The 17,677-nt window shown below is 42.1% G+C and overlaps 1 protein-coding gene and 5 non-coding genes across 8 annotated transcripts; 3 read left to right on the forward strand and 3 right to left on the reverse strand.

The window, feature by feature from the left end:
• Nucleotides 1–1,346: 1,346 nt before the first annotated feature.
• Nucleotides 1,347–1,429, reverse strand: trnal-cag. The gene has a single exon. It is a non-coding gene; the product is annotated as a tRNA-Leu (tRNA).
• Nucleotides 1,430–1,631: 202 nt separating this feature from the next.
• On the forward strand, nucleotides 1,632–1,714 carry trnal-cag. The gene has a single exon. It is a non-coding gene; the product is annotated as a tRNA-Leu (tRNA).
• Nucleotides 1,715–3,440: 1,726 nt separating this feature from the next.
• LOC117534408 lies at nucleotides 3,441–8,719 on the reverse strand. 3 transcript variants are annotated; one of them, XM_034198600.1, is made up of 9 exons: nucleotides 8,620–8,719; nucleotides 7,851–7,933; nucleotides 7,692–7,778; nucleotides 7,380–7,427; nucleotides 5,316–5,800; nucleotides 4,906–5,233; nucleotides 4,012–4,808; nucleotides 3,762–3,945; nucleotides 3,441–3,646 (listed from the first exon to the last, which is right to left on the reverse strand). In XM_034198600.1, the coding sequence occupies exons 1-7, from the start codon at nucleotides 8,705–8,707 to the stop codon at nucleotides 4,740–4,742; spliced, it is 1,188 nt and encodes a 395-aa protein (XP_034054491.1). In that variant the 5' UTR covers nucleotides 8,708–8,719; the 3' UTR covers nucleotides 3,441–3,646; nucleotides 3,762–3,945; nucleotides 4,012–4,739. The 3 variants fall into 3 exon arrangements, with proteins under 3 accessions (XP_034054491.1, XP_034054489.1, XP_034054492.1); XM_034198598.1 differs by having other exon boundaries at nucleotides 3,762–4,808; XM_034198601.1 differs by lacking the exon at nucleotides 7,380–7,427 and having other exon boundaries at nucleotides 3,762–4,808.
• Nucleotides 8,145–8,227, forward strand: trnal-cag. The gene has a single exon. It is a non-coding gene; the product is annotated as a tRNA-Leu (tRNA).
• Nucleotides 8,720–9,969: 1,250 nt separating the features above from the next.
• Nucleotides 9,970–10,052, reverse strand: trnal-cag. The gene has a single exon. It is a non-coding gene; the product is annotated as a tRNA-Leu (tRNA).
• A 226-nt stretch (nucleotides 10,053–10,278) lies between these two features.
• On the forward strand, nucleotides 10,279–10,361 carry trnal-cag. Its single transcript has one exon. It is a non-coding gene; the product is annotated as a tRNA-Leu (tRNA).
• The last annotated feature ends 7,316 nt before the right edge of the window (nucleotides 10,362–17,677 follow it).

Here is a 17,677-nt window from a genome sequence, read left to right on the forward strand (position 1 = left end):
TGAATCTACTCTAGCTATCAAAATTGGTGACATATTTTCACCTTCCACTTCTCTGTGAAAATCGACATACAGGTAAAAGGTACAGACTAAAAACATTGCATTGGTGTTGTTTTTTAGGTACAGTAAGACCAGAAACAAGCAAGGAGTTACTCAGTCGATGTCATTCCAAAATGTTGAGTAACATGATGGATGCACACTATGAATTATTACAATACATGTCACTTGTTAGACGCTTTTATCCAAAGTGACTTACATACTGTACTGTGGGCAATCCCCAGGCAATTTGGGGTGAAGTGTCTTGCCCAGGGACACAACGACATGCTGACTGCAGTGGGGTTTGAACCTGTGACCCCATGATCCGAACACCAACGCACTAACCCACTGCCTTATTTATTGTACTCACAAATATAAAGTTGATACTGTGGAGAGTTAACAACGTTTTTTATTATTTGGTCTTACAAACCAAACAGCGATTCTTTAGTTTGAGGTTGAATATGGGTGTGGAATATTTACATTCTATATGAGACATTAACAACCTAGTTTTTGAGACACACCCATAGACTGGTTGTACAAATTAAAGTAAACAGTTACAGGGTAAAATGTGCAGAGTAAAAGTTTCGCTAATTCTTTAAAATTCCTTAAAACTATGATTGTGAAATAGTAATATAACAAATAATTTCTCCCGCTCGCCGCCATTGCTAAGGCTAGCAAGTCATGTGAGCCATAATGACATTGTTTGCAATTTTTCGAGACAAGAACCCCGAGATAAGAGAAGAAAGAAGAGCTAAGAAAGAAGAAGAAGAAGAAGAAAGAAAGAAGAAGAAGAGAAAAGAACGAAGAAGAAAGAAGAAGAAGAAGAAAGAAGATAAGCAAGAAGAAGAAGAGAAGAAGAAGAAGAAGAAGAGAAGAAAGAAGAAGAAGAAAAGAAGAGAGAAGAAGAAGAAGAAGAAAGAGAAGAAGAAGAAGAAGAAGCTAATTGAGAATCCACACTTACCACGGTTTATCCTGGCAATTGCATCTTATAATTTGGTTTTTAAATTCAAACGTGAAGTCATTACTCATGCTTTATTATAATTACTATTATTATTATTATCATTATAGTATTTATGAATAATTATAGGAGCTAACCTAATATTAGCTAGCTATTAGCAGCTTCCACAGTAAATTCACGTTCACATGTTCACTGGTCTTTGCTGCCCCCTAGTGGATGTTCATAATATATGATCTGTAAAACATACACAAAGGGTTGTTATGTATGTTTCAAACAGCTGATTTTGTTTTTCCGTGATCGTTTTTACCACTTTGCAACAGTACGTAAGGTGAAACAAAAAGGAGGAAAAGGTTGTTGTCAGAAGTGGGATTCGAACCCACGCCTCCAGAGGAGACTGCGACCTGAACGCAGCGCCTTAGACCGCTCGGCCATCCTGACTGTGAGTTATATCTTTCTCCAAATGTTATATAATGTATAAACGTTAATAATAAGCCTACAGTATGTAGAAATAGTATACAGATTAATATACAGATTAGCATGCAATCAAACTCGGATTTCAAGTGTAAACAGGTAGGATTAGCACAAGGAATTCATATTTTCGTACTTTATAATTACGTTTACAAATAGAAAAAGTTTAACAGTCAGGATGGCCGAGCGGTCTAAGGCGCTGCGTTCAGGTCGCAGTCTCCTCTGGAGGCGTGGGTTCGAATCCCACTTCTGACAACAACCTTTTCTTTGTAACGGCTACATGTAACATGATATAGGGATATATGTTGGAAGACACATCCGCAAATACAGTGCTATGTGTCAAGTGGTGGCTTTTCTACATTGCAAGTAGCATGTGTTTCTATATATTCGTTTTTTTAAAAATAGTTGTACCTTCTGCGAGACACCCAGGTGAAGAAGGGGGAAGAAGAAAAAGAGGAAAAAGAGGAAAAAATGAGAAAAGAAAAAAAGTGAAATCTTTACTTGATTGATGTGTTTTTAGCTATATGGCACACATGGGAAACTGTTATGCTGTGTTCGTTATTCTCGCGTCCAGGAGAGAAGCTTTAAAAAGGAGACTAATTGAGTCTCTGAGAAGGTTCAAATGGGTAGTTTAATTAATAAAGGCGTGGTAGTGTTACTGCTACCCCCGCGATCCGACCACGGATAAGCGGGAGAAGATGGATGGATGGTGGTAGTGTTACAAGCAGAATATTGTTCAGTCAGAAGAACAGCTGTGTTCTGGCTCTCATGAGTGAAGGGAAGAGCGAGCTCCACCTTTCCAGCTGTTAAATATCCTCTGCTGGCTCCTCCCTGTGGGCCGGTACATTTTTCGGAAACGCTGGAAGCGGGATTCGAACCCGTGAACTAGGGAACTACACAAGTCATGTTCCATACATTTGGCATTCTGTCACAGTTTATTTAAATATAGTCCCTTGTTAAACAGCACTTTGTTTTGTATTTCATTTGTGAAAAGGGCTATATAAATAGTATGACTCAATGACACGTTTAATTAAGTATAAATGTGATGTACTTGTACTCCATAATATGAATTGTTTTGAAAGTGTACATCACTACATCTTAGAGGTAACTATTCTACATTTTACTGCACGCATGAACGCCGGATTTTTTTTTTGTAATGTAGTATTTTAAGTCTGGTATTAGTACTTTTACTTAGGTAGAGGATCTGAGTACTGCTTTAAAGAGTGAATGTTAAAACTATAAAATGTTGTCACCGCATTATATTATTTTGTACAACTGCAGAACACCATTTTGTTTGTTGAGAGAAAAAATAAGAAAATACTTTTTGAAAGATTTTATTAAAACACACCACAAAAGTACAACAAAGACTTTAAATAAAATAATAAAACACTGACATTACTATTCACAGCAAACCAATAAATGTAAGTATAAAAAAAAATAAAAAATTACAAAACAACTATTATTTACAAGCATTAAATATTGTACATTTTGATGAACTATTTACAATATGTTTACATTATTATTTGCCAAATATTTTCCTCATTTCCATTTTCCAGTCTGTCCACGTGCTGGAACCCCGGAAGATTCTGGTCATCCAGATGCAGATGATGAAACAGTTTAGAAATGGAAACATTAAGCAAACACTGACCTTTACAATATTGTGGATATAATAAAGTATGTGTGCATAAGTAGTTGATAATGAAATCTAGATAATCTGTATACATAAATATTCTATATATTCTACCATTTCTTCTTCTTCAGCTTGCATGTCAACACTGGCCTCAGAGGAAGAACTGGAGGGCAGGATCTCAGCAGCAGAGGCCTGTGCAGATGGGCTTGGGGTCGGTGTCGTTCTGCTCAGGGCTCCGGTGGTTGTGCTGGGAGCCCGGATGGAAGTGCCAGATGTTGGGGTGGTTCTGCTGGGGGCCAGGGTGGTTCTGCTGGGGGCCAGGGTGGTTCTGCTGGGGGCCAGGGTGGAAGTGCCAGAGGGAGTCTGAGAGGCTGGAGCCTGCAGGACCCCGAGGTCCAGCACTGTGGGGTCGTCTCTGATGTCAGAGAAGCCCTCATCTTCCTCCATGACGTCCTCATGCTCTTCAATCAGCTGAGCAGTCTCCTCTGAATCAGGGTGCATATCCTGCAGTGCCTGACCAGTCTGCTGCAGCAGATACTGCATGCCGATTAGTTCTCCTGAAACGATAGAGGAAAAGTGGATTACTTACTAAATGGAATAAAATGATATAAATATATTTTTTAAATATTGTTTAAACGTTTAAAAATTACAAACGTGTCCAAAAAGGCCTACCAGTGTAACGGGAGGGTGGACAGAACTCCGGAACCATCTGCCTTCCAAAAAGCTTCTCAAAGTTCTTGTTCACGCAGTGAAGCAAGTCCCCTGAGTAGCTGCGTAAAGCAGATGGTCCAGTACCCAGGGCAGCAGTACCACGGTCCTGGTTCCACCTGTGCATTCAGGCTGTTAGCACTGGTCCCTAGAAGAACATTATGAAACATTAGGTTATGAAATATTTGGGCTAACATGTTTGACAGACACAAACCTGGTATGAAGCGGGTGAGGTGTAGGTGAAAAGACTCTAATGATGTAGAGCCGCTTGCACATCTGTACGTAGGCAAACGTACTCCTCCCTTTGTGAGCTCCCCTGTTTTGATGTACAGAGCAACACCTGGCGTGTCCTGGATGCACTTGATGTGCTTTCTCTGGACACGCAAGATGTGCTCCATCCTCTGCCTGTCCAACAGGGCACTCCTAGGGAGTCGCTGCCTCCGGTTCCTGTGAGACCCAGCAGCAGCTCTTCCAGCAGCTGAGTGGTGGTCCCCTCACCACGAGTCCTCCTCCTGCAGTGGAGAGCCAGCTCATCTTTGGTGAGATGATTACTGACATCTGCATCTGTCAGGAAAGACAGGCCCTGGGATTGAAGCTGCTGTCTCTTCGCTTCACGCAGCAGAGCTAAATCAGCTGCATCCCACTCAAACATGCACGTTGATAGACGTGACATAAAGGTTGGATACAGCTGATGAGCATCTGTTGTGCATCCCTGGGCAAGTCGGCGCATGAAGTGCCAAATGTCCAGCCTTACTGTCAGGTCTGGCCACCCTCTGAATGTGGCCTTCAGCTTAGTCTCCCCTGACTCTGTGCAGCTGCCACATACAGCAGCACAGGAGGACCCACTCCGGCCTGCTGGTATCTCCTCACCAGGTTTGCTGCCATCGTGTCCAGCCCTGCTCCCTCCTGAGCAGTCATGCACTCATGAGAATCTGGCCAGTCTCATTTCCCACAGAAGTGAGCCAGAGCGCGCGCGGTCCCCTTGGCTGTTCCAGCAAGCTTTTTGGTGATCTGAAGAGAACACAATGAAAAGGAAATGTACAAATACTGAAATACAGGCTGAGGTTATTAATATCAGTAGTGTTTAAAAGATAAGAGATTGCTTCACCTTTCTGGTGGAATCCATTTTTAGAATGCTGCCATATGTGGATGTTATCCTGGCCTTGATCTCCTCCAGCCTGGTCAAGATGTCCTGGCTGTACACCGAGAGGAGCCACTTGCAGCTCGGCACCACAGCAGGCTCTGGAGGCTCAGGGAAGGTCACGGGCATCAGTCCGGGGCCCTGGAGGAAGCCCACACACTCTGTGGTGTACCTCGCCACACGATGCAGCCACTCCTCGGTGTGGTTCTCCCTCAGCTGCTTTAACACCCTGGTGGGGCTGTTACTCAGGCCTCTCTCCCTCAGAAGCCGGATCACCCGGATATCACATGCAAACCTTGGTGAGGGACAGAAATAATTATAAATATCCATTTACATGATTCTATTTGAGACAACAGAAAACAATACACTTTACTCACTTTTGTGTGAGGATGACCCGAAACTCAGATCTGTGAGCCAAGTCCAACTGCGAAAGGACCGTCTGGCTCCATGACACGTGGGTGGATTTGGTGCAGGTAAGAGTCTCAGTCACCATGTTGTAGATCCTGTCCACGTCCAGGACCTGACGTGCCCTCTTGTGCAGCCCTGCACCTGTGAGTCGGTGCTGCCCACAGCCAAGGTTGGGACACACCACCTTCACCTTCCACAGCTTGTAAGGCATCCAGACAAGAAGTGGGTGGGCAAAGAAGCGGTCTGGTGCAGGAGCCTGGTGATACAGGTGGCTTGGCTCTGGTGGAAAGTACCAGAGCTTCAGGTGGTCTTGAAGCTCTAGTTTTCCCTTGGGCCCGAACTTCAAAAGGCTCTTAAGAATCCATTTGTGGTCTTCAGGTGGAAAGCCCTCTGACCACAAACGGGGCAGCTGGACTGGTGATGCTGTGTCAGTCTCTGTCCTGGAGGCAGCAGCCTTTGAAAAAACAACAACAGAGCATAAGCAACCTTAACACAGGTACAAACACTGCTGATGCTCTACACCAGAGGTGCCCAGTACGTCGACCGCGGGGGCAATGCTGGTAGATCGCGAGTCATTCATAAAAAATAAAAAATCCAGCTCCGTTAAAATAGACAAATCAGGTTTTGATCCCTCCTCCCTTGGCCTCCCTGCCACTTAATTCAGGAGTTTACTTGATTGACAGAAAAAGCGACCTTTCGCTTTCCAGTCTGTTAACCCAGAATGCAAAGCGATACAAAATCAGTCAAGTGCCGGGAAAACTCAAATTAAGTTAAAGAGACAAACAAGAGACAAACAACAAAATGAGTGCGGGACCGAGCACCCAGAATGGGAGGAAGAATATTTGTTTGTGATTCACATTCAAAGGTTATTTGCCTTATGTGTAAAGCAAGCGTCGCTCTGCCAAAGAAAGGTAACGTGTATGACAGCGACTTCCCTTAGTGGAGCGAGTTGAGAAAGAGAAAGGTCATGTATTATTGCTACACAAACATTATCTCGCAGTCTTAGTGTCGCCAACTCGTTTCTAACATGCAAAAAGACAAACAAATGCGCATATGGTCGGTGCATTTTCGACCTTTCCGATCCAGACTAGATCTCTCTCTCCCGTCTGTGCGCGAGGGGGCGGGGCAGTTTACACACGCAGCTGCTATATGCAGCAACACACGGAGGAGATGGCGGAGAGAAGCGCTCCAAGGTGTGGTTAAATGTTACCCGTCTTGAGGTGGACAATGCTCGTTGCCAAGAGAGTTCAGCATGTGAGGGCGGTAACACGAGCAATGTGTCAAAACATTTATCAAAAGTGCTCCACATCCAGACGGAGGAATGCACCGGGTTCCACTGTCTTTCTAGCAGCTCTGCAGCCCCATCCACGAGTAACGTTTCCACGTCAGGTGTTATGTATGCTAGCAGCAACACACGGAGTTAACTACATGATACAAACACGGGTTAATGATGAGAGGAAACTGAGGTATTTATTTTGTTAAAGTTTCAGCTATTCTGTTCACAGTTCTGTCATCAGATTATTTAATACGATTTGTTAAAACATTGTTGTTTCTTTTGATGTGAAATATTATTTATTTAATTTAAATAAAAAGCAATGTTAGTTTTGTTCACAATTTGTTAATTTAATAATATATGTATTTTTGAATCAAGTATTCATCTTTACTGTCTTCATTGTTAGTTTCCACATGCCTAAAACAACCTCAAGCTAAATCTAAAAGTTGATGGCTAAACAAGAGGGTTTGAGAAATTGTGCAAGGCATACAGTAATAGTCCGAATAGTCGATTAGTCGTTTCATTAATCGATAGATTAATCGATTATCAAATTAGTCGTTTGTTGCAGCCCTATTATCCCATGTATAAATAAAACGTGTTATTCAGCAACCCTTGCAATTTGGGATTTTATTTTTGTTTGGTAGACCTCGGTGAGCTGGTCATTTCAAAAGTAGCTCACCAGCCCCAAAAGTGTGGGCAGCCCTGTTCTACACAGTATGAAATGAAATATGAAATGACTTCCCGACACAGTGGCACTCACTGCTCCGGGACTGAGGACAGGCACTGAAGCTGTCCGAGGCTGTGCAGCCTGTAAAAGGCAAGAAATATACTGACATGTGTTTAAAGAAATCATAACATTTACATTCAAAAGATTCAAAGTTATTTTTCAGCTGCTCTAAAGGAAACACTAATTGTTTTTAGCTTTCAATTGTCATTTCAGAATTAAATGTGTAACAACACATTATTTAATAAAACATTAGGCTTTTAATTCCCTTAATACTATTTGATAAAAATGGTGTAGGAATACAAACACGCTTTCTGTATTTGTAAAAGTGAGTTTATCATCACTTACTGAGACAGCAACGCTGGGTGCAGTGCTGAAGCTTCTTTCTGTGGGGTAAGTGCTGGTAGATGCTTCTGTGGGGTCCGTGACATGGGTCTGTAAAACACTCAGTATGAGTAACTTGTATATAAAGTTAAACTGTTATTTAAAAAAAGAAAATCGATTTACCTCTGTTGCCTTTCTGGGTCTGGCTGTACTCAAATTTGGCTTTGCAAGAGCAGCGTGTGCACCACCAAATCTTGACTTGGTAACTGAAAGGCAATAAAGCAAACAAATGTGTCATGAGAGGATGATACTGTCAAGATATAATTCGTCTTAAAATGTTAATGCTCAATACATGAGTCTAAATAACTGTCCAGATACCATTGACAAGTTTAGTGCTGGTGTTCGCAGGTCAGGCGCTCTGATTGGCCATATTCTCAACATTTCTTAAAATTACTCAGCCGAGCCTGCGAACTCACAGTCAGGATGGCCGAGCGGTCTAAGGCGCTGCGTTCAGGTCGCAGTCTCCTCTGGAGGCGTGGGTTCGAATCCCACTTCTGACAACAACCTTTTCCTTCTTTTTGTTTCACCTTACGTACTGTTGCAAAGTGGCAAAAACGATCACGGAAAAACAAAATCAGCTGTTTGAAACATACAACAACCCTTTGTGTATGTTTTACAGATCATATATTATGAACATCCACTAGGGGGCAGCAAAGACCAGTGAACATGAGAACGTGAATTTACTGTGGAAGCTGCTAATAGCTAGCTAATATTAGGTTAGCTCCTATAATTATTCATAAATACTATAATAATAATAATAGTAATTATAATAAAGCATGAGTAATGACTTCACGTTTGAATTTAAAAACCTAATTATATGATGCAATTGCCAGGATAAACCGTGGTAAGTGTGGATTCTCAATTAGCTAATTAGCTAGTTAGCTTAGTTTACCGTTCGAGAAAAACGTGGCCGATTTCCAAGGCTTTTTGAAGTCCTTCAAACTATTCCATCCGAATCCGACGAGGAAAAACACAACCATATTTACCCTGTTTGTGTTTTTTGAACAATCGTAATTGGTATCTGAGAGAAGCTGGGCGAAAAACCGTCGAACCGTACTCCCCCGTTTGACTGCACTGGAGATAACACGTGATACCAACGGTGTGATTCTTCTTCTTCTTCTTCTTCTTCTTCTTCTTCTTCTTCTTCTTCTTCTTCTTCGGCGGATTGCAAACAATGTATTTGGCTCACATGACTTGCTAGCCTTAGCAATGGCGGCGAGCGGAGAATTATTTGTTATATTACAATTTCACAATCATAGTTTTAAGGAATTTTAAAGAATTAGCGAAACTTTTACTCTGCACATTTTACCCTGTAACTGTTTACTTTAATTTGTACAACCAGTCTATGGGTGTGTCTCAAAAACTAGGTTGTTAATGTCTCATATAGAATGTAAATATTCCACACCCATATTCAACCTCAACTAAAGAATCGCTGTTTGGTTTGTAAGACCAAATAATAAAAAACGTTGTTAACTCTCCACAGTATCAACTTTATATTTGTGAGTACAATAAATAAGGCAGTGGGTTAGTGCGTTGGTGCTCGGATCATGGGGTCACAGGTTCAAACCCCACTGCAGTCAGCATGTCGTTGTGTCCCTGGGCAAGACACTTCACCCCAAATTGCCTGGGGATTGCCCACAGTACAGTATGTAAGTCACTTTGGATAAAAGCGTCTAACAAGTGACATGTATTGTAATAATTCATAGTGTGCATCCATCATGTTACTCAACATTTTGGAATGACATCGACTGAGTAACTCCTTGCTTGTTTCTGGTCTTACTGTACCTAAAAAACAACACCAATGCAATGTTTTTAGTCTGTACCTTTTACCTGTACGTCGATTTTCACAGAGAAGTGGAAGGTGAAAATATGTCACCAATTTTGATAGCTAGAGTAGATTCAAAGTATTAGTACTAACCACAATTTTCTCTCCTGGACGCGAGAATAACGAACACAGCATAACAGTTTCCCATGTGTGCCATATAGCTAAAAACACATCAATCAAGTAAAGATTTCACTTTTTTTCTTTTCTCATTTGTTCCTCTTTTTCTTCCTTTTTTCTTCTTCCCCCTTCTTCACCTGGGTGTCTCGCAGAAGGTAAAACTATTTTTTTTTAAAAACGAATATATAGAAACACATGCTACTTGCAATGTAGAAAAGCCACCACTTGACACATAGCACTGTATTTGCGGATGTGTCTTCCAACATATATCCCTATATCATGTTACAAAGAAAAGGTTATTGTCAGAAGTGGGATTCGAACCCACGCCTCCAGAGGAGACTGCGACCTGAACGCAGCGCCTTAGACCGCTCGGCCATCCTGACCGTTAAACACCTTTTATTTGTAAAGTTAATTATCAAGTATGAAAATATAAATTCCTTCTGCTAATCCTACCTGTTTACACTTGAAATCCGAGTTTGATTGCTCTCTCAGATCAACTGACTGTGTCGTATTGATCAGCATGCTAATCTGTATACTACTTCTACATACTGTAGGCTTATTATTAACGTTTATACATTATATAGAATTTGGAGAAAGGAATAACTCACAGTCAGGATGGCCGAGCGGTCTAAGGCGCTGCGTTCAGGTCGCAGTCTCCTCTGGAGGCGTGGGTTCGAATCCCACTTCTGACAATAATATTTTCTTTGTGACGCGTCGCAAAACCCGTTTTGTTCAGCCCAGAGCCCTAGAGAGATAAGGGCTCTGGTTCAGCCGGATAATCTCCACATGTCTATCCTACTTTTATCATTTTTGAATCATAAATCTAGTCGCCAAAAGTGAAATGCTAACGTTATGCTATAAAGGAACTACAAACCAGTACAGCAGCAGGGTCGCACGACTTTAACGTCACGCCAATTTAAGATCGTCTCAACAGATTTGCACTGAAACTGCACTTTGAACACTTTAAATATATTAGCATTTTAAACTGTATACCCCGTTTATCTAGGCCCTTTTTGTTTATTTTATGTATACATGTCACACTGTGGGAAACGATATTTCGATATTTCTGGATGTGTAACACATGTAGAATTTTTTACAATTTGGTACAAATCTCAACCTGTCGTACAATGGACAGCTTCCCCCCCCCCATCTATGTATATACTCGCATTTTAGACTCTGTTACTAACTGTATATCTGTAGACTTGGTATGTCTTAAATGTCCGGTTAGGATGTATTAGAACAAAATCTAAAATGAAAATTGTAAATAAGCAATCTGTATGTAAAAAACCACCTGTATGTAAATTGTAAATAAGCCATCTATATGTCTTATATGTCTTAAATGATATGATGAATTGGAAATGGGGGACCCTGATGTAAACAAGACGAAAGTCTTTCTCTGGTCTGCATCCCCTTAACAATTGTATGTTTTGAGCTGTACTGTACTGTACCCAATATACAAGCTGTTAATAAACTTTTCAATCAATCCAATAAAGCTGACTTTGACTTCCGCGTGCTTGCATATTTTAACAACGCTTTTCATTTTAGCCACACTGAATTTAACTAGAAGTCATGGCTGTGTCAATTACCAGTCTGATATCGTTTTACAAAGATGATAAGAAGAGTGTAGATAGAGGAGAGAACCACTACAAGTCAGGACACGTAAAACAGTGCAGCCTCGACGAAGGTGTGCTTACCGGTGTTGTCAGGAGCTAGCATGAGGGACAAGGTTGATAGAGTGTCGGTGAGTAGTGATAGCAAGAGTACCGTTAACCTAGAGTTAATTTATTCACATTAATTCCCATCAACAAATCCATTTTATGTGTCACATGAAATCTTTATTAGGCAAGGCAAGTTTATTTATATAGCACTTTTCAACACAAGGCAATTCAAAGTGCTTTACCAAAAATGAAAGACATTAAGAAAATGGCATTTAAAATGAGTCATTAAAAATAAAAGCTAATAAAATAAACATTAAAAGAAAAAATACATGGATAAAAGTTACAGTGCAGTTTAAGATATGAATAGTTCAATTAAAAGCAGCGACAAAAAGAAAAGTCCTCAGCCTGGATTTAAAAGTAGTCAGAGTTGCAGCGGACCTGCAGGTTTCTGGGAGTTTGTTCCAGATATTTGGAGCATAATAACTGAACGCTGCTTCTCCATGTTTAGTTCTGACTGGGGACAGAAAGCTGACCAGTCCCTGAAGACCTGAGAGATCTGGATGGTTCATCATTTAGCAGGAGGTCAGAAATGTATTTTGGGCCTAAACCATTCAGTGCTTTATAAACCAGCAGCAGTATTTAGAAATCTATTCTTTGACACACAGGAAGCCAGTGTAAAGACTTCAGAACAGGAGTGATCCACTTTCTTAGTGTTAGTGAGGACTCGAGCAGCGGCGATCTGAATTAGCTGCAGCTTTCTAATAGATTTTTTAGTGAGACCTGTGAAGACACCATTACAGTAGTCGAGTCTACTGAAGATAAAAGGATGGACAAGGTTTTCCAAATCATGCTGTGACATTAGTCTTTTAATCCTAGATATATTCTTTAGGTGATAGTAGGCTGATTTAGTAACTGTTTTAATGTGACTGTTGAAACTCAGGTCCGAGTCCATGACTACACCTAGATTTCTGGCTTTATCTGTTGTTTTGAACATTGCAGACTGAAGCTCAGCGATAACTTTTAAACGTTCTGCCTTGGCTCCAAAAACCATTACCTCAGTTTTATCTTTGTTTAATTGGAGAAAGTTCTGACACATCCAGTCATTGATTTGTTCAATGCACTTACTCAGTGTTTGAATTGGAGCATAGTCTCCTGGTGAAATGGTTACCTAAATATGTGTGTCATCTGCATAGCTATGGTAACTTATTTTGTTGTTCTTCATTATCTGAGCCATAGCATGTAGATGTTAAAGAGAAGAGGCCCCAAGATTACAAATATTACACACCAGAAAACACAGAAATATCCATGAAATAAACATACAGTAGGCTATAAACAATTAAAGGGATAATTGGGAAGGCATTACAAATGTAAATATATTTTTAAATAATAAAACAATCCCACCACCACAGGTATCTACAGGAGAAGAGGGAATTCTCTCCACAAAATGTGAATGCCCACGTGGAGAATGGAAATGCAGTCATGCGGCTGCATTAGCCATCTTTGCCATCCACAATTTCAGCTGCACTGACACCCCCTGTCAGTGGAAGAAGCCAAAGGCAGCTAAACGTACGCATTCAGTGGAGGAGCTATTTCCTCCAATCAATAACTCATTCAACCCGCTGACAAGAGAGCCCACCTCCGAAGATCGTGACTGGCTGAGGGACAGACTCGGGGGCAGGTTCTCAGGAATGTCTTGGCTTCTCTCCCCCGAGCCAGAAGAGGAACACTACAGCTTGGAAACACTTACTGTTCCTGAAATTATCAAATCTGTTGGGCATCAGGGACCGTGAGGCAATTGTGGCAAGCATGGCATTGTCTGAGGAGCAACAGAGGGCAATTCAGGCGGCTACCACTGGTCAGCGAACCAACCCAAACTGGCATTTGTTCAGGAAAGGAAGGTTGACTGCCAGCAACTTTGGAGCTGTCCTGAGGTCAAAGCGTGTGACTGCTTCCCTTATTGCCAGGGTGCTAGGGCAACAACAGGCCCTTGATGGTGTTTTGTCTGTACAGTGGGGGACTATGAATGAATGTGAGGGCGTCAGGGCATTCACCACTGCAAACCTGACTGTCCATGAGTCAGTTTGGTGGCTCTCCCAATCAGGAGTGTTGGGGGCATCTCCAGATGGTCTGGGAGGGTCTTCCGCTGTGCTGGAGGTAAAGTGTCCCTATGGAGCCAGGGAAATGACAATTAGTGAAGCATTGCAAATCAAGGGCTTCTGTGTCAGTAAGGAAGGAGAAACATTCAGCGTGCGTGAGGAGCATCCTTACTGGCACCAAGTGCAAGGTCAGCTTCACCTCACTGCAAGAAAGAAGAAGACATTGTGAATAGTTTTTAATTTACTTGCCTTTGCAATGTTGTGGTTGTTAGAGTGTTAGGTTTCCTGTCAGCTCGTCTGTTGGGAAGATATAAAATATTAGTTTCATGGAAGTCACACCGTCACATATAAGAGCATTAAGACATACGGTACATAGGCTAAAACAAAACATCTAAAGATATAACCTTGCACTTTGATAAGTCTCGTGAACATTTTCACTATTTTGACATTTTTATAGATCAAAATGGTAGATTAATCCATATTGAAAATCGGTGTTAGCTTCTACACTAATTATAATAGTTATAGTTCTTAATTAATTAAGATTAGATATTACTGTATTGATCCCAATTTGGGAAATATTTGTGTTGCAGCAGCATAACAAGAAAAACAAAATATAAGTTATTATATACACAAAAGTATGTGAGGGATGGAATATCACTACCCATCATTTAAATTGCACCGTGACATGGACAAAAATGTAACGTCAGCTTACCTAATAGCACAAATCCAGACTCTCCTTTGGAAAACATTAGCCGGGAAACGATAGTTTCATGACGACGTTTCATGCGAAGACCTGTGGCTGCGACCCGGAGCAAAGCAACAAACCATTGCGTAGCTAACTAGTAGCGCTAGCTTTAGCTAACGTTAGCTAACGACATTTCTGTAGTCCTATTCAGCCACTCGGTGAGAATCATCGTTTTTTCAGACACGTAAACTCTTCAAAAATCACCAGTGGGGTCACTGAAGGAACCGGAAGTACTACAAATGCTAATTTACTTCCGGATTTTAGGACGCGTCACTGCGGTTCGTTGAAATGTTGAAACACTGGTTGTACAAATAAAATAAAAAAGTAAAGTTACAGGGTAAAATGTGCAGAGTAAAAGTTTCGCTCATTCTTTAAAATTCCTTAAAACTATGATTGTGAAATAGTAATATTATATTACTATTAAATAGTAATATAATATTACTATTTCACAATCATAGTTTGGAATCACAGTGCTGGAATTGGGCCGGTACTCACCGGTACGCAGTACCGGCACTTCTGGTTCTGACCCATGGAGTACCGGCACTTCTTGCTCAGTACCGGCATGCTGGCGGTACTCCGGTACTCATGCACCGTGCCAGTACTCAACACTCTCCCGCCGTTCTTATTATACATCCATATATATATATACAGCCGCCCGGTACTCAGTAGATGCGTCATGAGGTGCCGAACGGACATTCTCATCGCTCTAACCGCTGGAGTTTCACAGCGGCTGTCAGCTGTTTACTCCTGTCATTCAAACAGAACGTGCTGGAGAGGGGGCGGGGCTTATCTTCTCCATGTAAATACTGTGGTGGAAACGACTATGTCAAAATTAACCTATTTGACCGTGATTTAATAGTAATACACGTTTCAAAATAATAATAATAATAATGCCGAAGTAACAACATACTGAAAACTGTTAGTAAAACCATGTTTTAATGCTTTACAATTTACATACCTAGATGCACGTGTGTTGTGTTTATGCAGTGCAACTCCCACCCAGTGGGTGGCTATGTAGAGTGATAGAACAGAGCAGGCACGCCCCCGAGAGAAGGAAAGCAAGTCACGTTACAAATTAGCATTTCTAAAATGTTAGCGTGGATTAATAAAAGTGCAAAAAGACAGCGGTTGTCGCCGGAAGAAACTTCAAATACAGAGAATGCTGTGCCTGTGTTGGAAATTGTGTCTGATGGGGAGCTTTCTTTGGTTGATCCTCCTGCTCCAAGTTCTAGTGCATTAGCATTAGCACTAGCTCCGCCGCCTCCTCCAGAGCCTCTAACGTTAGCTGCTGCTGGCGCAACTGCCACCACCAACACCGGGCAAAGCGATGCACCTGACTGCTGGACAACGGACCAGGTGCAATATTTTTGCAAGACCAATGCATGGCTCCTTCTTAAAGATAAGAAGCTAGGATGTCGGATATGCAGAGATGTCAAATCTTTGGGAATACACACTGGACAAGGACTGAAACTGTCAACTGAATGGGGTGAGTGTGCAGTGTCTCATTTCGGTGTTGACAAGGGCAAACAACAAGCTAGCCTGAGAAAAAAAATCAAAGAACATAAAGAATCACAAGCCCATGTAAAAGCTGCTGACATCCTTACATCTGCTTCACGTGAAACTATTCAACATCAAGTGCAGTCTATGCATAAATCTGAATTAGACACCACTATCAGAGTTTTTCGAACGGCATATACAATTGGCAAACATAGCCGGCTATTCACAGACATGCCAATTGATTTGAATGTACAGAAACTGAATGGGCTGAACGTGGGCAGGGTTTTGCACTCCAATAAAACCTGTGGCGAAATCATCGACCACATACATAGCTCATGAGCTGAAGAAAAAAATGGCAAAAGACATTACAGAGAACCAAAGAAAACTCTGTGTTTTGGAAAACATGAATCTACCACTATTAGTGGTAAAACGGTGCTTGTTGTGTGTCTACGCTCAGCATTAGCTGATGCTGAGCCCGAAACGTTTTTTTGGGAGCTGATCGAGTTGGATGGAACAACGGCTGATGACATCACAAAGGCGTTAATGGAGTGTCTTGGAAGAGATTTTAACGAGGACTTTTTAGGTCAGTGTTTCGTTTCTTTTGCATGTGATGGGGCTTTAGTCATGCTAGGGAAGAGAACAGGCGTTGCTACCCAGTTGTGTAGTAAATTCCCAAGCCTGTTTGTATGGCACTGCTCCAATCATCGTCTAGAGCTGGCAGTTGGGGATGTGGTCAAGGAGGTCTCAGGGCTCAATCATTTCCAGATCTTTTTTGACAAACTCTATTCCTTGTTCCATGCCTCCCCCAAAAATCAGAGGCAGTTAGCGCAGTGTGCGCAAGCAGTCGGACAGCGTCTCCTGGTGATAGGGCGTGTTTTGTCCATCCGCTGGGTGGCTTCAAGTGAAAGGAGCGTCAGAGCAGTCTGGGAAAACTACCGAGTGCTTCATGATTACTTCACAAATGCTGCAAACGACACGAGCAGGGATTCCAGAGACAGAGCAAAGTACAAGGGCCTGGATGATGTGCTCACATCTGCAACGTTTGTCAGCAATCTGGGACTGATGTACGATGCGCTCACAGAGCTCAGCGACCTCTCTCGGCAACTCCAAAAAAGAGAGATGACACTGCCTACAGCAGATAGGCTCTTAACTCGAGAAATACGAGTTTTTGAATCCATGGTCACCATGCCTGGCCCACACATGACTACAGTTCATACAGCTCTAGCTGAGAAGTCCTTCAAGGGTGTTGCCCTGCGTGAGAATGGCAGGCTTGTACAGATTCATGCAGGTCAGTTTTTCCGCAGTATGGTAGAGAATCTGAGACACAGAATGACTTCCACAACCTCCTCTCATGTCGGCACAAGAGAAATCCCATTACATGGCCGGGAGGCCCGGGACAATCAGCTAATCCAGGACATGAAAGTTATCCATCCTGGAAGTTGGCCTGAAGAGGAGTTAGACGTACAGTATGGGGACGTAGAGGTGCTACGTTTGTGCGAAGTGCTGAAAGTGGACAGAAGAGAGACTGTTCAGGGCTTTCGCGAATACAAGGAAACCAGGGCATCCCGTACACCTGCTGCCATGGAGCCTCTACTGAAAGCAGTCCGAACCATCGCTGTCTCCACTAGTGAGTGTGAGCGGGCATTCAGCTGCATGAACGATATCCTTACTGCAAAAAGGAATGCTCTCTCTGTCAGCGGACTGTCCAGCCTGGTTTTCATTAAATGTAATGGACCATCACTAGGACAGTTCAATCCGGAACAGTATGTGAGGTCCTGGCTGGCAAAGGGAAGGAGAAGTGCTGATGAAAGAGCCTGTCCAGCTCCAGCCCCTGATACTGATGTCCCCAAGGCCTTCTGGAGCCTTTTCTAACAATGTGAAGTATATTGCAAAGCAGCTCACCCAGTGAGAAGACTTTTGGCATAATGTGCCGATTTGTACAGATCCTGGAGATAGAAGGACTTCAGACCGACCAGGGAGTTATCTGATCAGCTTGGTGTTCAATGTAACTC

This window comes from Gymnodraco acuticeps, unplaced genomic scaffold, assembly GCF_902827175.1.
Source record: "Gymnodraco acuticeps unplaced genomic scaffold, fGymAcu1.1, whole genome shotgun sequence".
Lineage (NCBI taxonomy): Eukaryota > Metazoa > Chordata > Actinopteri > Perciformes > Bathydraconidae > Gymnodraco > Gymnodraco acuticeps.